This window comes from Clarias gariepinus, chromosome 26 (genome assembly GCF_024256425.1).
Source record: "Clarias gariepinus isolate MV-2021 ecotype Netherlands chromosome 26, CGAR_prim_01v2, whole genome shotgun sequence".
NCBI classification, from domain to species: Eukaryota; Metazoa; Chordata; class Actinopteri; order Siluriformes; family Clariidae; genus Clarias; species Clarias gariepinus.
In genome coordinates, this window is record NC_071125.1 from 21,737,260 (window position 1) to 21,760,211 (window position 22,952).

General features: G+C 40.5%; 1 protein-coding gene across 2 annotated transcripts; it reads right to left on the minus strand.

Moving 5' to 3' along the window:
• Window positions 1–436: 436 nt before the first annotated feature.
• On the minus strand, window positions 437–21,894 carry wasf3b (WASP family member 3b). 2 transcript variants are annotated; one of them, XM_053488078.1, is made up of 9 exons: window positions 21,844–21,894; window positions 11,454–11,609; window positions 8,879–9,013; window positions 6,243–6,396; window positions 5,975–6,092; window positions 5,473–5,657; window positions 4,788–5,039; window positions 4,348–4,643; window positions 437–4,103 (listed from the first exon to the last, which is right to left on the minus strand). In XM_053488078.1, the coding sequence occupies exons 2-9, from the start codon at window positions 11,584–11,586 to the stop codon at window positions 3,946–3,948; spliced, it is 1,431 nt and encodes a 476-aa protein (XP_053344053.1). In that variant the 5' UTR covers window positions 11,587–11,609; window positions 21,844–21,894; the 3' UTR covers window positions 437–3,945. The 2 variants fall into 2 exon arrangements, with proteins under 2 accessions (XP_053344053.1, XP_053344054.1); XM_053488079.1 differs by having other exon boundaries at window positions 21,832–21,876.
• Window positions 21,895–22,952: the final 1,058 nt, after the last annotated feature.

Below are 22,952 nucleotides of genomic sequence, written 5' to 3' on the forward strand. Positions count from 1 at the left end.
TCAAATGTCCCTGAGTGGAAATAGAGCAAGATCACTGCAGGAAGCTTTTATCATAAAACCCAAAGTGTTATAAGTGAAGCCGTTTTTTTTTTTTTACCCCAGACCTCTCTGCGTTACGAACGACCGGCCGGTCTAACTGCCTACGACAGATTTGCTCCTTTCCTCTCAGAGTGACGCGTTCATGCAGTTTGTGAATGTCTGACCTGAAACGTGTGTCATGTCTCTGTATGATCACGTTTGTTGCACGGCAGCGTGTGCGTGCGTGCATGCCTGTGTCTTTGTTTGAGTGTGACTCTAAAAAGCTTGTCTCCCTGAAGGCATGCGGAACAGACGGGCACGAGGTGGCAACCGACTCATGTGTGAATTCCCCAAAGATATGTAAGGGGTAAAAAAAAAAAAAAAAAAAAAAAAGCTCAGTCTTCCTGTCATTCAGCCTCTTGAGCCTCGGTTTACCCGACGTGACCTTTGACCTGAGTGACCTCTTACTCGTTTTGAGCCGATGAGGGAGGTTTTAATATTTCATCGTGTATGATGATGACATTTTGAAAATAATGTCCGAAAAAGAAGAATCGATTTATTTAATTTCCTATTTTTTTGTTCCGCCTGCATTTCGATGCGCTGTACAGTCTTTTGTGAATGTATCGATAAAGGAATAATTATTACTGTTTACTTGCCAAGGCGTCCTATCCGTCGAGCTGATCCTGTAAATAAGGCATGAGACACCGGAGACGCATTGTGACATCGAGTCATGGTGCTCTGAGCCAGTGATTAACTTTGGGCCTCGTCCAGATTCACCCCGTGTAACCTCTTTACCTTGTCTCATTTTTTACATTTTTGTTTGTTTTTTTTCCTTGAGAGCTAATCGGTGTCTGTTTTGAGCGGGCGAGACGACCGATGTGTAGACGCGAAGACAAACAAGACAAAGACAGGATAAGGATTGTGCTTTAAAGTCGAGTCTTTAGTTCGATGTGATGTCATAAAATTCATTTTAATATTATAATTGATAACATTGAGTAACACTGTTTTACATCACGTGTTCAGATGGAGGACACTTTAAAGTTCTTCACTGACGTAACCAATCGTAGATGCGCTGTACTCCACTGTAGGAGCTTGATTGCAAAAATGACCCAAGTGTCTGTGCGAAGATTTTGCGAGAGATTCATGTCCTGAGGTGAAGCAGAAGGACTAGCGTGACGACGCAGATGACGCGTGCCTCAAGCTTTCTTTGAGGAGTTTCCAAGCGAAACGGTGTGTCGGGACTGAAACCGTTCATAAATGACGTGATTGGGATAAAAAAAAGAAAAAAGGAGGGTTAAAACAGGAACAGCATCTTGTGTAGACGTATGCGTAGTCTTAACTGTGAAATGCACTTTATTTTTTGAGAAATGGCACAACAACAAAAATACGTATCTGCAAAATTATTATTATTATTATTATTAATATTTAACAAAGAGAAAAAAACAACGATAATCGACATGCACTATTTACTGTAAGTGGGATGTTGTAAGACATTTACGTGAATGTGGTGTATATTTTTTCAAGGTGTTAGTGCTCTCTTTTTATTGCTTTGGTTAGTTTTGAAATCCAAGAGATCCTTGTTAATTTTTGTATTAAAAGAATGTGCTGTGCATTAAAAAATAAACAGCCTGCGCTTGATTTATTTCGTCCGCTCGCCACCTATGCACCACGGGTTGCCATGGAGATCGGCATCCCAGCTGTACTGTTTCCATAGAGACGACGGTCCCCCAAGAACCCGTTTCTACGATGAGGGCTCGGCACGTCCCGGGGCAGATGATTAATTCGTCACGAGATGTTTTCCCGTCGTCACGGGAGCGGAGTTGGCATCGCCGTCACTAGTAACTTTTGCTTCGTTAAGGGATGTCCAGGTCATGTCACCTCCAGGTTCGCTTCATGCACAGCTACTATTTCTCAATGCTGTAGTGTGTTTTTCTATTTAACTAATAGCTACATTGTAACTAATGTTACAATTATGTTACAATTATGTTTGAATCTTGCCTGTTTTTTAAACTAAAGAAAAAATATGTATTTTTTTAGAAATCTAATAATAATCTAAATTAACAGCTAGAAGAGTTTGAGCGATCAGAAGCATTTAAAAGTTTGGACACGTCACATTTTATTAGGGGTCCAAGCATCAAACAAGCCAATGTTTTTTAATCAAACTTGTCACAGAGTCATCAGGTCAGTTACCTTCATTGTTTAAGCATTATCTCAGCAGCAGCGTTTTACATTTTCATCATTATTACATGGAAAAACCTGTCTAAATCATTCAACACTGTTCCTACATACTGTAGGCTGCTATTACTTTTTTGGGAAGAATACAGCATATTACATTTTTTATGTACTTTTTAATGCAAGGACTACAAAACATAATGAATTTGCTCTTTATATCTGTAATAGATAACGCTTAACCCACACAAACCGGTCATAACTACGAGAAATGTCCTTCATCAACATTATTAAACACACAATACCAGACAAAAGTTTGTACATGCCCTCCAACTCTGTGGCCTTTACCGATTTGTATTTCTACACTGTAAAACAATACTGAAGGTGTTTATCCACAATACACAATGATCTCCTTTGAACAGTTGATATTGAGATGTTTATCTGCTACTTCTGCTCTCTAAAGCTTCATAACGGCTCTAATCTGAGGTGCTGGTTGTTAATTGGTGATTTCTGAGGCTGGTGACTCTAAATGAACGTCTCCTCTGCAGCAGAGCTCAGTTTGGGTCTTGCTTTCCTGGGAAGGTCTTCATGAGAGACAGTTACATCATGGAGCTTGATGGGTTTTGCAAACGCACTTGACACAACACTGTTCTTGCAAGAACTGATCCCGAACGGCTGACCTTTGTGTCTTAAAATAACAACTGGCTGTTAATGTTGTTGTTACTTAATTACCTAATGACATATGTGTTATTTCATAGTTAAAAAAAAACCCAGTATTGTTCTAGAATGTACACAATAAATCAGGAATATTGAATTAGAAGTTGTGCTCAAACTTTTGACTTGTACTGTACGTACGTCCAGGACGTCTGAAAGGACCACTGACTTCATTCTTACGCAATGTAGGAAAGTTAAACCAGTGAATTATTTCATCATTCAGCATCACCAGGCCATTGCCTCATGCTTGGACCCCTTAATCACTGCTCCAGCTAATTTCTGTTACTTTTCTCTACAATATACATTTATAATGAGATTTAAACTAAGCTGTATAGATTTTTACACTTAATCCTGACTTTAACTCTAACATAACCCTGCGTTAATTATTAGAGCCATGAATCATCGACAGACTGCTGGTTCGATTCTATTAAGTTCTTGGGAACTGTGAATTTTAATTTGATTTAACAGCAGTAAAATTTACTGTATGATTTGTTCAAAGCAAATTTTGTAAATATTAAACACTGACAATCCTTTGGTCCATACTCCTGTCCAGGAGGAGGCAGGATTGCACAAAAACTCCAAAAATAAAGGGATACTCTGGCAAAACTCAAGTATTCAAGTGGTTTCTATTTCTTGCTTCATCTGTAAAAATATTTACAAAAAAGAATTTAAGAATGTTAGACCGTACAATGTTGGAAGTTTACCCAATTAATTTAAAAAGTATGAATCGATTTTGAACAGAAACTTTTCCGGTGATTCAATTAATTCGATCGACCAACAAAAGATTAATTTAACTTCATGGCTCTAGTTATTTTTCATACAATCAATATGAAGGCATCAGACCATTCAGTCCTTTCAGCTTCTCCAGCACTCGAGTCTATATGTTTTCCTTCCAAAAAATCTTTTCAATGAGATTAAAACCCCTGATTGAGACTTTTGATCAAGCCAATAATAAACACATCCAATCAGGTCCAAACTTTTGAGTGCTTCTGCACTCCTCTGTACTGTCGATACTGCGGCGTTATCGTGAAAGTGTGTGTTTCTTTAATCAGACCAGTCATTATCCTCTAACTCCGACTCATCCTCAGAGTCGCTGTATTCCACAGCTATGCGGCGGGACAGAATGGTAGCCACGTCGTTCCCCACCGGTTCTCGCTTTGCCTGCTGCTCTTGCTGCTCCTGCACCTTCTTCAGCTGGATACCTGGAAGAAGAAACACACACACATATTATTTTCAGCCCTAAGAAAAGCAAGAACAGGAAAGGTCCCTTTAGTGAAAAAGGTGTATTATGCTGAAGAAGTGCGGGGTTTAACACTAGGGGGTGAATACTTATACAATCCCTGAGTCACATGACAAGCAGGTAACTTTATTTTATGTTAGGTGAGTTTTACTCCCTTGAGTGATATGCACTCAGCTAGAATATAAAAAGACTGGAAATACTCGTACCCATGCGTATGGCAGCTAGCAGATCGCTGCGGGCATCATTTATGGGCGGGGCTTCAGCGGCCACAGGGGGCCGTTTGGGTGTGATGGGTTGGGAGGTGCTGGGTGGAGGTGGTGGAGGCCCTGGCGGAGGAGGAGCAGACGATGGTCCAGACGCAGGTGAAGCAGGCAGGATGTAACCTGCACTTAAACTGGGCGGGCCTGGAGGTGGGCCCATGGGAGGCATAACGAAAGCCGTTTGAGATGATGGAATGAGAGGAGCTGCGGGTGGGGGCGAGGCCGAGTTCATGTAATCCATACTGCGGGAAAAAGGAAGACAAGAGGAATATGAGAAAAGGGATTTTTTTTACCACAAGGTGGAGCCAGTTACATAAAACATTCGGCATAGACTTTGGTGCATTTACAGACATAACAGGATGTCAATCAAAGTCTGCAGCACAAACCTGTAGTCCAGTGGCGGGATGGGCGTCGAGCCATTCATGCATTCCGTTAGTGGAGGAGGGGGCGGGGCCTGGTGTGGACGTCCCAGTGTGCCCGAGCGGTACGCCATAGACCCCGTCCTGTAGTTCTGCTCCATGTGGGCGTGCGCCGAAAGCGCCGCCATGCTGGGAGGAGGGCCGGAGTATGTATGGGCGTGGCCTGCATGGTTGGACATGCTGAGATAGCCGTGGTCCAGGTGGTCTTGGCCGTGAGACCTACAGCGAGAGAACGAAACGTGTTCTTAACGAGTTCACTTTATCATCTTAGTCATCATGCGTGTGTCATTTTACATCCATCTAACCACAAACTCTCTGAAATAAAATCTTTGGAGTGTATCCATGTGGTGCATGAGGATTCCTTAAGGTTTAATTAAGTTATAAAAAATCATACTGAGGGTATGAAACGTGTCCCGTTAGAGACGCCGCTCCAGCGGCACGGAACTGCAACATCTGCTCCTTTTCTCAGAGTACAAAGAATGTCAGGACACAAGCATCTCAAATCCTGCACACTCATGACTGCTATATAAAGAAACCACGATCTATACTCAGCCATTCGAGCTCTCGTGTCTCGACAAAATTCATTTTTAACCCTGATAAATAAATAAATGAATTAATTAATTCTTTTGGCAATTCCTTCACATAATTTCACCTGTTTTCCGGTGACATGGAGCCCTCGGACGATCCTCCTCTGTGCACCGTGTGGCCGTGCCTCAGGTCAGGCCTCAGTTCCTTATCGAATGCCATCATGTTCCACTCCTGACGCCGATTACGAGCTTTTCGCACCTTCTTCACCTCTCTCTGCAGCGTCCCAGCGTCAACGCAGCGCTTCTGCTCCTGTAGAGATCGCAAGTGCTCCATTAAAAACGTGCAATAAAGAAGACACACACACACAAGCACATATTTTGAACTCTCAAATCGGTTTTTATTTTCTAAGTGTGTTGTGTCAAAAGTGTCCTGTGTGTGCTTTTGTAAGAGTCCGAGAGTTTTCTGCCATTATGACAAGATAGAAAAAGTTTATGCACAGCAGTTTCTCAGTCACATTCAAGCTGTGTGTTTTTTTGTCTTATTAACTTCAGGAGAGAAAACAAGAGACGCTGGTCCGTGGGATGACAAACGCAACTACAACAGAGAGAGAGAGAATAGAGAGCTACCTTCTGTCGTCGTTTCTCTTTCCTCTTGTCCTCCGTGTCCTGCAGCATTTTCTCCTTCCACAGGTCGAAGAAGTACGAGGGGTCGGTGTAAAATTTCAGCCCTTCCTTATTATCGTCCCTGTACAGGCAAAAAAAGCAGAGGGGTTCGTTTAATCTGCTTCGTGCCATGTAAGTTGAAGTAGGTGGAAAGGAGGAGAATGATGCTGAGATTACTAACAAGTATCAATAAGACACACACACACACACACACACAGACAGTGATACACACCTGTACGGTGAGAGGATGTTGAGAGGGGGCGGCGGGTCACTCAGCCCGTGCATCTCTTTCACCGGGGTGGGGACGCTACTCTTGGACACTACCTGCTGGTCCTGTACTGTAGAGCTTTTAAAAGCCTTCCTCATGTTAATGTCCTGCAGAGAGACTGCACGCACATACACATTGACACACACACACACAAAGAAAATTTTAATTCGTAGCAACTTTGTCACACCACAAAAACAAGAAACGGCCCACAGGGAAACCAAAAGGAACGTGACAATATTGTTAAGTTAAAAGTCTCCGCATCATTTCAGAGTGAAACAGTGATGGCAGAAATCAAATTCCTGTACCAGCGATGACGCTACGAATCCACCATGCAATGAAATTATACAGGATACGATTTAATGATAGATGAGTTTCTGACTTAATATACAGTATTGTTGAAAAATAAGATAAGATAAACCTTTATTGTCCCACAGTGGGGAGATTTCTAAATCACTTTCCCAGTTAGGAAGTTGGGGTCAGAACGCAGGGTCAGCCAGGATACAGCGCGCTCTGGAGCAGATAGAGTTTAGGGCCTCGTTAAGAGCTCAACGGCGACAATTTAGCGGTGCTGGGGCTTGAACCACCGACCTTCCGATTGGTAAGCTAGTAACTCACAGCCTTGACTGATTGAGCCCCGCCACTGCCCAAATCCAAACTGTGATGAAAAATTATAGAGAAAAAAGGGGAATAAATAAATAAAATGTATTTAACCAACTACTTAAATGTAAATTTAAGAAAATGACTTATCTGGTTCAGGAAATGAAAACTAATTTACAGACTTTCCACCAACAAACAAGACATTTCTGATTTATTCTGTACAAGCCAGAAAAAAGTCACCACCTGCATTTAAGCTAAGCAATCAGTTAAAAGTCTTCCATTGGATAATTACTGCAGTGATTATTGTGGTCCTGCTGCAACTAGGTGTTTAACGCTAACCGATGCAACTGATCTCATTATTACAACAACCAGATCAGAAGATATATCCTGTGGTCGTGGCAAAGATGTTACTCTGTTTCAAAAGGGTCAAATTATTAGCATCAAGCTAAGAAAACAACTTGGAAGGAGTTGTTGCCACCAGTGGGTCCTCACTGGATTAAATTGGTCTTGTATTTTATTAATCTCGAAAAGATCGTTATTCCACAAAGGGATCGGCTCAGGATTTTTATGATGTCTAGCAACCATTTATGACCCACTTTGAAAATATGGATGCAGATAAAATTGGATCCGTCATAAAGATTAATTTTTTTAATACTACATTTTTTCTCTCTTTTTTTTTTTTTACTATTCTTTTGTTTTAATGTGTAGTTTGTTTATTTATATTTTTCTCTTATTTATTTTTCTTCTGACTGGCTGTAAAAAGAAGTAATGTATATGTAACTTGTTTATATTTAGAATAAAAAAGACTTTGATTAAAAAAGAGAAAACCCCCTGAAATTACTGAACCTACTAAGTACTGAAACTACTAACTACTAAAATTGTAAAACGCATTATTAACACCTTATGAAAGATAGCGGTGACCCATCGGAGAAACATCTTGAATGAGAGTGACGGGAGATCACTTAAACGTCATTGTTAGTGAAATCAAATCGGTAAAAAAAAAAAAAAAAACATTTCCACACCCACAAGGGGAGGCGAACTCAAAGGATTGGGACTAAACAGCTGTGTAGCTTTAAGAAAAGAAGCTCAAAAGGTTAACTGGAAAAAAAGGCTTCAGTTTGAAATAAACAAGTGAATTGTGGAGCATGTGCTCTAAAGAGTTAAGATTTACCCTGTTCCAGACTGATGGGTGCATCAGGGTAAGAAGAGAGGTGAATGAAGTGATGAACCCATCATGCCTAGTGCCTACTGTATAGGACAGTGAGAAGCAGAGTTATGATCTGGGGTTGCTTCGGGTCGAGGCTCAGCTGAAAATTAAATGAAGTCAGCTGATGACCTGAAATGACCAAGGTTTTCCATCAATAGATTTTTTCTTCCCTGATGGCCTGTGTGTATTCTAAGATGATGATGATTCTAAGATGATTCATCACACTCAAGAGTTGTTCAAGATGCATGAGACATCATTTTCACACATGGATATGCCACCAGAGTCCTGACCCTAACCCCACTGAGAGTCTTTGGGATGTGCTGAAGAAAGGTTCACAGAGCAAGTGGACTCTCCCAAAAGTTACCGCGACTTTGTATGGAAATAAATATTGTGACATTGCATAAGCTCATCAGAATCATGCCACGGCCATAAGCAAAGCAAAAGTTGGTCCAGTGAAACATTAGAGTGTGCGACTTTTTCTTTGGTTTGTATATTTGACATGTTTGTTTTTGCTACTTTTTTTAAAAGCTTCCAGCATCAAACAAAAAAACGATCCTTTTGGCACCGTCATTAACAAACACCATTTTAAGAACCAAAAGCTTTTGGTAATTTGGTTAAAAAAAGACAGGTCTTGCTCTTATTGCTGCACAAAATCCAAAGCAAGCTTTAACAGTTAGTTTGTCTCCGAGCGTCTGTCTCCTATCTCGCGCCGGCTCGCTGTAACTCTATCCGCACAAATCCATCACAGAAATGTATCGAGTGCTGACCCGGAGTTCGGTTTCCCACAATCCCTTACCCTCCTCCACGGTGGAGTCCAGCTGAGTGACCTTGACGGCGAGCCGATCGATGCGGTCCTGCAGGGAGTTCGCACGCAGATAAAAGGCGTTGGCCTCGCGGAACAGCTCGCCGAATATGTCCTCGGCATGTTTACCTACAGACGAGAGCGGACGCGTGAGACAATACACATCATGTTGAATAAATGTGAGATCACAATTCCTTATGATACATTATCAGTAGTTTTTTTTTTGGATATAACCTGTACAGTAAAGCAGAAAAAAAATTTATTAATCACTGACTAATAATTAACACCTACACCTATAAATAACAACACAAATGATAAGGGATTTTTCCCATGAGATTTTTCCCATTAGCTGTGTTCACAAACCATTATAATTTCAAGGAACTCTTTCATTGTGTTGTACAAAATGAGAATATAAAACCTAAATTCTATTTGAAATTTACTGCCTGGTTTAAAAAAAAGTTACTACTTCAGAAGGATCAAACGATTAACCTGCATCAAAGACTGAAAAACAATCACAGAGATACAAGTTGTATAAGGAATCATTTTCACACAGCACACTGTACAAAACCTCCGGAGAAAAACCCCAAGCATATTTTTGCCAAAATTGCATCTATTGTCTGAAATGAATGAGCGGTTGCATGATCTCATGACGTGTTTTAACCCAGAGGGCGCGAGCAAAGACGCACTGATGTGCGCATGCGTGCTGTTTCAGAGGACAGGCGCGTCCACATTAAAGTCAGATAAAAGTCACCTCTAATTATGAATGTAAACCGTCGTGACATGCAAATCTGATCTGACCAGAAGAGTAGGAATTGAGCCACGCGGCCGTATACGCTGTGAGCGAGCTTTTTATATTAGTGGCTGCAGAGAAAAACACCGGGTTTAAAGCTGCACTCGGCTTTTACTCTCCTGAAAAACATCACAATAAATATCTATAATCATTCTAATGGCTGAATTGTTAAATAATGATTTAAATATATATTTCGTTTACACCAATTTTTATACCGTGACAAATCTCTTTAAAATAAACATGTTTAAAAAAAAAAAAAAGATTTTCAAAAGATTTGTCATGTGACTAGGGCTCGTTATTTATAATATTTGTGAAGAAAACACTGATCAATCACTAATCAAATTAGAGTTTGAAAGATCGCCTTCGTATGATTTTTATTCATTTCACATAAATGTACATCAAATAACTTTCAGCAATACTTCTTGTTTTGTTTTATAGGTCTCATATGCTTTATTTGTGCTATATGTTGTTTGTGCGTTTACAGTCCAAATACACATTTTATGTCTCTTTATAGAGTGCAGAATAACAGAACACAGTAATGGGTGTTGGAATAAAAACTCCCTGTATTTCTCTATATAATCCCCTGCTACACTAACGCACTCATCCCAGCGTCTCTCTAATGCTTAAATACCATCAAGGTAGAAAGTTTTCTCAGTACACTGGAGTCATGATCGGACTGCCTGCCTTACATCTAGAACACTGGCCCCCCAGGAACTCCTTTAAGTGAAAATGACTAGAAGCGAGGTCAGGACTGTACGGGGGATCTGGCAATAACGTCGCCACGTTCCTGTAACGCGCAAGTGGTGTTGGTGAAATCTTAGTACGGGATTTAACTTTTTTAACCGACAAATCTAGATACAACTAGCAACAACCAAAACCAGAACTATCTGATATTATGTTTTTTCTTTTTTAAAGCTACTACATTACCGGAGAACATTAACCCTGACTTATTGAGAAAACATCGTCATGTTGTGTGATGTGACATTTTTGCCGTGTCCTCTCCCTCCTCATCTGAGCTCGCTGTACTTTCATAACCGCCGCCGTACACTACACTACTCTACTCTCTGCTCTTGGTGGAAAAATCAATGTGCTCTTCTTCTTTTCTTTTTTTTTTTTTGGAGATGACTAAACTGACGGAATGTCGTAATCCTGCTGCTGAAGTAATGCCTGTATTCAGTAACACACAGCGCTGAATGATAGCACGAACAATGGAGTCTATTTATAAGGGCAAATGCAGAACAAAAGCCAGAGGGACGCTTTCAGGAAAATATTTACAGGAAGGAAGAGTGACCTGACTCTATCGAGAGCCCTGACCTCTGACCCTGCACGCACAAACACGCTAAGCACATACTTATCTACATGCGTTCCCATGTGAACACACACCATGAGTCTAAAGCATGCTGATCCAGATCGGCTGTGGCCTTGTTTCTGTGTGTTCCCACTCTGATAGATGCACGCACACACACACACACACACACACACATAGAGTGGCCATGTCTCTGTTTGCCTCCCCACCCCACCATCTTTTGTGCTGAGCCATTTATATTTAACCCACACAGCTGCTGCTGAAGGCTCCTCTCCACTCCCTCTACAGGCATCTACAATACTACACAACACACACAGACACACACACACACACACAGGGGTGGGGTGCAGAAGTGGCTTGAGATGAAAAACAGATTTCAGGGTGGGATAGATTGTAGCATTTATACTGTACACCCCTACTGTAAGGTGATGTTGTGTGTGTGTGTGTGTGTGTGTGTGTGTGTGTGTACTCACTGAGGCTGCTGAGCTGGCGGATGATGGCAGACAGTGTGTTGTTCATTACACACTCCAGCTCACTACCGATGCCCTCGGGCAGCGCACCACGGCACAGGTGCCGGGGCTCAATGTTCCTCTTTAACAGCGGCATGGCTCTCCCTCGCCACACTCAGCCTGATAGAAAACACACACACACACACACACACACACACACACAGAGTCAGGGCTTGTCTACGCTTCATCCAACACGGTGTTCACTGGGTTTGGAGCTCAGCTGGGGATTAACACACATCCATCTGTTCACAGCTTTGCTAAACTAAACCTGTTCTTAATCACACTGTCGTTAATGAGATTTAACCCTTACAGCTCTATCACATGCTTTACAACCAACACACACTCAGTGCTGAGGATGTGTATTCAAATTTAGTATGTCAGGATTATGAGGGGAAAAAAGCAGGAAAAAGTAAAAAAAGAAAGAAAAAAAATCATGAACAAAAAAGTCTACAATTTAATATACTCACCAATTTCCAATATTCAAATTCAAATGTAATCTGAAAAAAACTGGAAGGCTTGTCTTTGTTTGGATACGCCTCCTGTCAATCATTTCATGGATGTTTTATCCTACATGGGGTGGAGATTTACAAAGATGGGCGGGACACATTCAAAAGTATGATTTCAATTCAATTCAATTTTATTTGTATAGCGCTTTTAGCAATTTTCATTGCCGCAAAGCAGCTTTACATAGTCAAAAAAATTATTTAAGTTTGTATGAAATGTGAATTTGTATGAATCAAAATGGTCAGTTTGTCCCTGGTGAGCAAGCCGAGGGCGACAGTGGCAAGGAAAAACTCCCTGAGATGGTAATAGGAAGAAACCTTGAGAGGAACCAGACTCAACAGGGAACCCATCCTCATTTGGGTGAAACAGAAAGCAGTAAATGATCTGCATTTATACAGTGTGTAGGGTGGGAGGCAGTTCAGCTATAATAGCTGATGTTAATTGATGTTAATATGGAGTCCAGGTAGTTATTGAAGACCCAGGTAGACTTGTAAGAAGTTCCAGTCATGAACTATCGAACTGTCAAGTCCCCAGAGAAACAGTTGCCAACACCAGTCAAGGCCAGAACCATTTTCTAGGTAGAGAGAATCATTCCCAGACACCAGACGCATCCCAGAGAGACACACGGGGCATCCATGTGACGAGATCTTCAGCCAGAAGCGGGGCACCAGGATGGGTCAGACAGGTCCGGAGGGCAGAGGGAGTCTGGATCACTGGCAGCTCAGGAACGACATGTGTAGCTCGACAGAGAGACAGAGAAAGAGTGAAAGGGGGGGACAGGAGGAGAGAGGAAAAAGAAAGAGGGGGGGAAAGAGAAGAAGAGGAGAGATGGCAGTTAGGTATGGTCACAGTCACACAATGTATAATGTGAATGTATATTAACTGTAGAGTGCAAGCAGAGACTCCGGCAGGACTAACTATGACAGCATAACTAAAAGGGAGAGCCAGAAGGAAACACAAACATGAGGGCTTCCTGACATGTAAAGCAAACAATCACCTCACCGTCAGCAAACCTGAGTGATCAATGAGAGTGAGGAAGACAGCATCCAAACATACCAGTTCACCATAATACTCTACGTCCATGAGTCCCCCAGATCTGCTCCTTTACCTATGGCAAATCTATTTATAAAAATGCTTGGCTAAATAAATAGGTTTTTAGCCTGGACTTAAACACTGAGACTGTGTCTGAGTCCCGAACACTATTTGGAAGACTATTCCATAACTTTGGGGCTTTATAAGAAAAAGCTCTGCCCCCAGCTGTATTTTTCATAATACGCGGTACTGACAAGCAGCCTGCATCCTTTGATCGAAGTAGGCGTGGCGGGTCGTAAGACACTAGCATTTCGCTCAGGTACTGCGGCGCGAGACCATTTAATGCTTTATATGTCAAGAGTAGTATTTTAAAATCAATGCGAAATTTCACAGGGAGCCAATGGAGTGAAGATAAGATAGGGGTGATGTGCTCATATCTTCTGGTTCTGGTGAGGACTCTCGCTGCTGCATTCTGGACTAGCTGAAGCTTATTTATGCATCTAGCTGAACAACCAGACAGTAAGGCATTACAATAGTCCAACCTAGAGGTGATAAAAGCATGAACTAGTTTTTCTGCGTCGTTTAGCGACAATAAATTTCTTATTCTGGCAATATTTCTGAGGTGAAAGAATGCTATCCTGGTAATATTATCTACATGTGCTTCAAATGAAAGGCTGGAATCAATAATCACACCAAGGTCTTTCACTGTTGCATTTGATGGAACAGAAAGGCCATCTAAAGTTACGGTGTGATCTAAAATTTTACTCCTAGCTGTATGCGGTCCTATGACTAGAACTTCTGTCTTATCCGGATTTAGCAGAAGGAAGTTAATTAGCATCCAATTTCTTATGTCCTGCACACATTGCTCAATTTTAGTAAGCTGTTTTTTCTCATCAGGTTTTGCTGAGACATATAACTGTGTATCGTCAGCATAACAATGAAAACTAATACCATGCTTACGGATTATGTTGCCCAGAGGAAGCATGTAAAGGGAAAAAAGCAGTGGACCTAAAACTGAACCCTGCGGAACGCCAAACTCCACTAGAGAACATGCAGAATAATCACCATTTAAGTCTACATACTGATAACGATGGGTCAGATAGGATCTGAGCCAGGAGAGGGCTGTACCCTTAATTCCCACTACATTTTCTAATCTGTGAAGAAGAATAGCGTGATCAACAGTGTCAAAAGCTGCACTGAGGTCAAGTAATACAAGCATAGTTACACAACCCTGATCAGAGGCCAATAGAATGTCATTTACTACTTTAACGAGCGCTGTCTCTGTACTGTGATGAGGCCTAAATCCTGACTGATACAGTTCATGTATGCCATTTCTATGTATATATGAGCATAGCTGCTCCGCTACTATCTTTTCCAGGATCTTAGAGATAAAGGGGAGGTTTGATATTGGCCTGTAACTGGACAGCTGACAGGGGTCGAGGTCAGGTTTCTTAATTATTGGTTTGATAACTGCTAATTTAAAAGATTTTGGAACATATCCAATGCTGAGTGAAGAATTAATTATTCTCAACAGGGGTTCTATTATTGCTGGTACTATCTGTTTAAGAAAATGTGTCGGTACAGGATCTAATATACAGGTTGATGAATTTGAAGAAGAGATGAGTGAAATTAGTTCATTCTCTTCAAGGGGAGTAAAGTATTCTAGGTTCTGGTCTGACATGGCTAGATTAACATCTGCATCAATTACATTGTTCGGTTTCAAAACCTCAATTTTATGCCTAATATTTACAATTTTATTATTAAAAAAGTTCATGATCAGGGCAGAACTTCGCAAAAATTGTCAGGAAGCATTAAAATTTAGACTATAGGCCGGAGCTTCACATAGGTGAGCGGGAAAAATTTCCAAATATGTGCAAGGAATATTCAGATATTTTGCTTCAAGTTCAAGTAGTTTAAGTAGGCTTTATTGTCACTTTATGACTTCATTGTCGCTTTATATGTTTATTGTCATATACAGTTAGTACGCAGTGAAACGAAACAACGTTCCTCCAGGACCAAGGTGCTACATGCAACATAAACTTACAAAAAAACTAAACTAGCTAAAGAATAGACCTAGTTAGCTGGATAGAGGAGACAAGACAGATAGTCCTAACATAAATTACAACATAAATTAACAAAAACTAACTAGCTAAGTAAGACTATCTACAGGTTTTACAGACAACATAAAGTGCACGTGCAAATGTGCAAACGAGCAACAACAAAGTGACGGTGCGGCAATCACGACATAACAAAGTGCTTGGAGGCATAACAAATTCTTGGAGGCGGAGCTTCATAAATATGTGCAAGAAATGAGATTATAAGGTTTACAGAGATAAGCAGAAAATATTCTAATTAAGATTATGGGGTGGAGCTTCACAAAAATGTGCGAGAAACATTTAAAAGTAGAATATGGGGCGGAGCTTTACATAGATGAGCAAGAAATATTAAAAAGTAGACTTTAAGGCGGACCTTCATGAAGATGGGTAAAAAAACATTTAAAATTATATTATGGGGCGGAGCTTCACATAGATCAGCGGGAAATTTTCAAGGACACTAAGACAGACGCTGGGAAATATTCCGAATTAGATTTTGGGGCGGAGCTTCACATAGATGAGCGGGACATTTTCTAATTTAGATTATGGGGTGTAGCTTCACAAAAATGTGCGAGAAACATTTAAAAGTAGATTACGGGGCGAAGCTTCATAAAAATTATCTGAAAGCATTCAAAATTACATCATGGGCTGGAGCTTCACAAAAATATGCAGGAAACATTTCAAAGTTAAACTCATATAAACTGTAAAAAGAAGGCTAATTTTGAAAATAAAAAAAGAAACCTCACCTAGTGGTCACCTTTAAGCCCAACATTTTATGATCAAATCATCTGCATTTAGTTTGCAATTATTATTTTGTTACTAGAAAAAAATATCACAATCCAATATTATCAGTAAAAGCTCTCCGACATGTGGCTCTGAACCCTGTGAGCAACTCTTGTGACATCCTGCCTCCTGCAGAGCTCGGCCAGCTGAGAGGCCATCTGCCACACGATTGGCTAAGAGCTGCTTTTGAAAGTCAAAAGCTCAGGGAGAAGACCAGAGGAACGGCGGGGAAGCACCTCGGAGGTGGCCATCTTATCTGCTCACCTTCCTGCTTCCTGTTTTGTGCCTCCCCACCCAGCCTGCAGCTTCCTGTTCCTCTGTGTGTGTCCCATCTCTGATGTCCTGTCCTCCAGAACAATGCAGTGAGGTTGCACGCCAAGCACACACATGTGGAAACTCATAGACGCGCCCGTCTTACATTATTAAAAGTACACAGGCATACACGCTTATCCGCAGCCTGGGGGGAAAAATCAGGCTCCCTTTGTCTCGAATAAAAGACGCTGACACGCTAAACACACCGGTTCGACTTTCACTGTGTGTCAGCGTAATATAGTAAGGTGATTCCAGGGGTCGCTGGCTCACGCCATCCCCTTTCTCATCCGCTCACGATGCCAAAATACACTGAGAACCCAACATGTCATTACCCTTGAATTCTCAAAACTGATCGGTCTGAAGGTGTTGATTAAATTTCTATAACAGCAGCTCTGACTATACTGCAGCTGTCAGTAAAATCACAGATCTGTATTAACACAACCGCTAGTATACGTTAACGTTTCGATAGCAACAACTCATTTTCCAAATCTAATAAAACAAAGTGTAACATGAGTGGAAGGAGTCTCCAGCGTCAGAGCTTTATAACAGTCAGAGTTTTCAGCACTTTCTCATTTAACACATGCTGTCTGAGAGAGAGAGAGAAAAAAATGGAAGGAAGGAAACAACTATTTATAGCTGCTATAATGTAAATCCAGATGGTCTCTGACTTATGATGGGGCCACGTCCCAATAAATCCATTATGTGCTAAAAATATGTTGGGAAATGTATTTAAAACATAACACCAAACCCTTTGAACATCATCGCTGGGCCTGGGCTTCCTGAAACGTTCTCGTAACACTTGCCTTATCTTACAATTGAAAAAAATAATCTAACATAATAACCTTTATTATACAAAACATTCCAAATGACACCCGCAACCAGTGTTGGGTGTATTATGTTAGAGTACTTGGATTACTTTTTTGATGTAACGAGTAATTTAACGCGTTAGGTCCGGCATTTAAGTACTTAGTTATCTACAAGTTAAAAAAATTTAATCCGTTATTCAGATAATTTATGTAATCCGTGAGCCAGACAGCAGTCATTCCCAATTTGTTATTGTGTGTGTGTTTGTGTGTGTATGTGTGTGAAAGTCGTCTTACAACCCCCCCCCCCCGAAACCCCCCCCCCCCCCCCCCGCCCCTTTTTATTCCTGCTGTTATACCCCTATCTCACCTATGCGGTTTGACTATGCGAGGACCGACGCGCGGAAAGATGGAAACCTTATTACAGCGCCAAAACTTGTGTTGAATCATGATGTACCGTATTCATGGCCACCGCGCGAAACTACATAGGTAGGATAAAAGTATTAGTAGTTAACAGATTATGGGCCAAACTACGCTGAGTAATAAGAGAATATGAGTATAATTATAAAGGTCTTGAATAAAATAACATGCACAAGGAATCACAAAGGAGTTTTCATTTTTTTCAATGGAAAAGTACTCAAACTAGTTACTTTCATCAGAAAATAACGCTGTAATGTAACTAATTACTTTTTTTAAAGACAGTAATTTTGTAATGTAATTAGAATTAGTTACTTTAAAAAGTAATGTCCCCCAACACTGCTGGCAACACGGTACACTGTAGCATACTGCTTGGTTAACTTACTAATCATTAGTGATCACTAGCGCCACCTAGCATCACGAAAGATATTGCACTGAATATTGCTAGTCTGGGAAAAGATTTAAAAAATCAAGTACACTAAGTATTTTATTGTTCTTTAATTAATTAAAGAATTCCTTCATTACAAATTTCTGTTTTATAACGGAAATTCTTCAGGACATGCTGTTCCATGTGATAACCTCGTCATTCAATACATTCAGGTCGTCAGCTGACTTAATTTTTGCCACTTAACGTTGCGTGTAACACATAACACTGCCTCCAGAGGCTTGTACAGTGGACACTATGCATGATGCTTCATGCACATCCCTTCTGACCCTAATACGCCCAGCGCTCTGGAATCTCTGGATTCATCAGACCAGTGCTCCAAAGTCGTATCTTTTTGCTCCCTAGCAAAGTAAACTCTTTTTTTTCTGATTAGTCTCAATGTCTTATGGACACTAGGGCTGGACCAGAATATTCGAATATTTGAATTTTCGTTTGGAGGGATGGCATTTGATTTTTCATTTTGAGATTCGAATATTCAGGGGGAAAAACAAAACATATTTAACCCGTAACATCGATCCCCGCAAATCGGCTCTCATTCGCGCTTAAATGACTAGCCCTTGCGGAAAACCTGTGTCATGCACACTCGGTAATACCCGGAAATAATACAGTCGCGAACCAGGAAGCATAAAAGGAGACAAGATGGCGCGGCACATTGCTCAATCATTGAGTTCGCCCATGTCTCTTTAAACGCTTTCGCCGATTCGTAAGCACTCACTTTCTTGGGTTTGCTTTCAGATTGAGTGTGTTAATAGGACGCAGGTTAAATTGCGTTTATCCCTTGCTCCCTATTCGAGAGACTCCTTAAAACAATTGCGTGGTTATCCTGCCTACCCGTGTTACTCCTCGTTTGGGTTTACCATCCACGCTACAATGGGCTAACCACTAAAGCTACATCTTCTAGTCTACTCAGGTTAGTTCATGACAACTTGCCTGTATCCATATTACACAAAAATGCGACTTTGCACTCCCTTGCGTCTGCAGCAGTTGGATGAACAGTTCACGACATTAAAATGCAACAAACAGACACACACAGAGAGATTTCTTCCTTTAAGAATATATTCAGCCCCCTCCCACCGAATATTCGATGTTGATCACTACCAAATACTCAAAGCTCAAAAAAAGTTATTCGGACCAGCCCTAATGGACACACAGCTGTTTAGTCCTAATCCTGTGGGTTCTCATCACATCGTTGTGGAAATGCTCTCTACTAAACATAGCTCTAATATCTACAGTTGATTTTTTACGATGCAACTTCACCAAGCGTTTAAGTGATCTCCAATCATGGTCCACATTTTTTCTTCAAGGTTGATGGTTCAGTACTAGATTAACCCTATTCCAGGCATTTAAATCTTTTATTATATCTTATATTTTCTATTTTTTTTGGCCAGGTGGTGGATATACTGTATATATATAATTATAGCTGTACTGTACAGCAGCACACACCATCATGCTTTATTCCTGAGAAACAATATATCATAAACTGCAACTCACCATTCTATAAATATTCTGGTAGGTATCTCTGTTATAACTAAAGAAGTGAAAACGTAGCAGCCTTTTACAAAATTTGACCCAAATACCACACTCGACAATCAGCACCGGATATTTCAAACCCTGGGCACTGAGTCCACGGTGGTTAAAAGACTGCATTGTTTATCTTCCGCGAGGTTAACGAGCCGTGTGCATCGGAAAGCCTTCATTAAGAGCGGCTTCTCTCCATGGTGCTGTAACTCTGGTGTGTATGGAAAGCTCAGCGCTAATTATATGATGCGCCGAATATAAAGAGCGCATTGGAGAGAGAATCTAGAAGCGGTAATTTTCTGTTCCGATAAGTCAAAGTGATAACTTTGCAGCAATGCGTAAATCGTGTGACATCATCAAAAAGGGGTGTGGTCATCATTCAACAGGAAGTCAATCAGCTTTGATTAGATTTTCCAGAAGGTTTGGAAACTGTCATGACTAATTTATTACACATGACTAATATGAGATGTACTGCTGTAAAAAAGAATAAACGTTTAAACCTTAATCGAATCATGTAGAAATCATAATTTAAAAAAACTTTTAAAAAGGAAGATACACCGTGTGTTAAAGTGAGTCGAAGAGAAGCAGAGAAGACCGTGGGACAGAGAGAGTGGGAACATCAGTGTGTGTAAGTGTATGTGTGTGTTCCTGTTGTTTCAGCCTGGCCTGAGAAGAGTGATGGTGATTTGGCCGGTGATGTGAGAGTGAGTGTGTGTGTGTGTGAAAGACAGAGAGATGGGGGAAGGGGGCGTGAAGAAGTGAGGACCTCAGGGAAGCCTCTCTAAAAGGTTGCCGGGACAATAAGCTCTCCGTTCACACGGCAACACACAGGCTCTCCCATGCATGAGACTCCGCTCCCCCCCCCCCAACCTCCTTTAAAACCCCCTTCTCCTCCAAAATAAAAGCAAAACACTCTTGCTTCCCCCACCACCACCCCTGCTGAGACCCCTTCCTCCTTCTCCTGAGCACAAATTGTCGCCCAAACATCCTCAGACACAAAGTTCCATCGAGAAAAAGGTTGTATGAGGAGATGTGATGTGGAACCGTGGAACATGTCATCAGCGATGCGGTCACGGAGACTAAAGCTAATCAACCGTGGTCACTCGTGCCAACGCAACAGCCCCCATCTGCCACGCTGAAACGGCAAAGAGCTCCCTGCTGGAGGCGACACCGGTGTAGCGCACTATACACTGTACATACTGACTTTATAGACTGTATAGTGAGGATGCTAGTTTAATGAGCCAAAGTATACATTTTATAAATAAACAAACAAACAAACAAATGTTGCATCAACATTCCAAATAAACAAATGTTGTATACACATTCCATACTTCCTACATCTTTTTCTGACTTTGTCTTTTTATTAGAAAATTTGCCTTTGTGTTTATATTTTAAGCCACAAACGTTTAAAAGAAATAAAAAATTAGTTTAAAATGTGTATGTTACATCTAATTAGTCACATGCAAAGTAGAGTAATTAGACAATATGGCATCGATAACCCTCTTTTTGAGTGCATAATCTACATCCGATCTTCGTCTTAATATCACAATCTTAATGATAAAACTATTACGAGTCGACATATTTACAGATTTAATAACATCGTCCATTACATTACATCAGCATCATACATTTGGTAAATTCTCTTCTTGCGCAATTTCTATTTCTATCCTATTATATTTTGTAACTTAATTCACAGTTAAATTTTTTTATATTTTATTTTATTGCAAATTCTTTTTTTCTTCCTCTTCAGTTTAACTGTGTTTTCTAGTACAAAACTTTCTATTTGTAGTAAACTTTTTATACTTTCAAGTCACAGACAGTCATATAATCATTTTACTGCGCTTCATAAAGTGTGTGGTTGTGGCAGATAAATAAAATTTGAATTAGAATTTGAATATTTGTAACCAGGAAACTGGACCTCTGCTGACGTGCAAAAGTTTACACCCCTCATGGTCTGACTGGGGTAAAAGAAAGTTAAGCAAGGAGCTGTATTTATACATTATCCACAAAAATATGAAGTTAAGTATTGTGTTATGGGTAAAATGAAAATATTCTGATGACATCATACATACTGTTTAGTAATTAATGTTAATATTAAATAAAAAAAAAGTTGAATGTTAAATGATTTAATCCTAACAAAAAAACAAGCATCCTGACTCTAACCCAAATAATAATTTATTATTTAAATAGCAAGCATTTTGAAATAATTGTATGATAAAACTTTTTCCAGCATCACTTATTTCAAATCAATAAATAAGATGATTTTTGGAAAAATACTCTACGCACACACAAACACAGAGCACGAGCGCACGCACGCGGGTATTTAATGCCGCAAAAATAGAACTGAAACACTAATAAAAGTGATATTTCTCCTAACCGAATGTCTCACACGCTATTAATACACAATACATTTATTTAAAGATACTGAAACACACCGTGTCGCTCACCTAACCCTGGTCTCCAAACACACACACACACACTCCTGTCCCTGAGCCCGCTCTCTGTCCTCCTCTTCCCTCCTCCTCCTCCTCCATCAGCTCCTGCAGCCGCTCCGAACACTCCGCTCCGGGGGGCGGGGCTTCACACGGGCTCAGCCAATCACGAAACAAGCATGGGTACCGTTTGTTATGGCGCGCCAATCAGAGGAAGAGAAAAAAAAAAGAGCTGACGCCTAATAGAGACCGGATGAAGGCGGAGCTTAGAGGCTCTACGGGGGGCGGGGGTGGGGGCGGGGAGGGTGGTTAACAGGGTTTAATGATTTCCAATGACATCACCTGTCGTGAAGCTTTTAATAGCAAAATAATACAGTTTAACTCATGTTATATATTATTTATTTTAACCACCAGGCAAAAGTTTAACCTTAAAATGTAGTGAACTGTATTTGCTTGCTTGTTTAAAATGTTTTTTTAATTAATACCATAGTTCATCCATCCATCCATCCATGAACCTCTGTATTACAATGGAGACTTTTGTATTTTTTCCTATATTATAACCGCGCTAGGACCTCCGGTCAACATTCAGTGGCAATTTGGGAACGCCAATGAGCCTAATCGGCAATGGAGGAAACCAGAGTACCCAGAGGAAACCCACCAAGCATGGGCAGAACATGCAAGAACTCCACACTGATCCCACCACGCCAACACCATAGGTAATGCAAGACACACTAGGTGAATAGGATCATAAAAAAAAAAAAAAAAAAAAAAAATTCACCAATTGATTGCTCATTCTCTTACATTTTCACATTTATGTAATCGATTCAATTACCTAAAACATATTTGAATAAAATACTTTTTTAAGCCCGTTGAATTTGAAAATGCACAGAAAATTAGCTGAAATTGATTTCTGCTACATTTCATTTTTTAAACAATAATAAACAATTAATGATTCTATTTTTTTTTTGGGGGGGGGGGGGGGATTCTTGTGCAAGTATATTTTATAGAAACTTTTTCTTTAACCTTCCAGCAACATGTGAAATAAGCATCCTTCTCACTTCACATCTTTTTAAATCAAGTAAATAAATAAATATTTTATTAAGAAAATGAGGTTAAAATCTACC

Bases quoted from the DNA above. Each gene is read 5' to 3' on its own strand.
- wasf3b (XM_053488078.1), bottom strand. From the start codon at position 11,586: ATGCCGCTGTTAAAGAGGAACATTGAGCCCCGGCACCTGTGCCGTGGT. The intron at 5,658-5,974 runs GTAGCTCTCTAT...CGATCTCTACAG, and splicing joins AAGAGAAACGACGACAGAAG to GAGCAGAAGCGCTGCGTTGA. The intron at 5,040-5,472 runs GTGAAATTATGT...CTCTCGCTGTAG, and splicing joins TCCATGTCACCGGAAAACAG to GTCTCACGGCCAAGACCACC.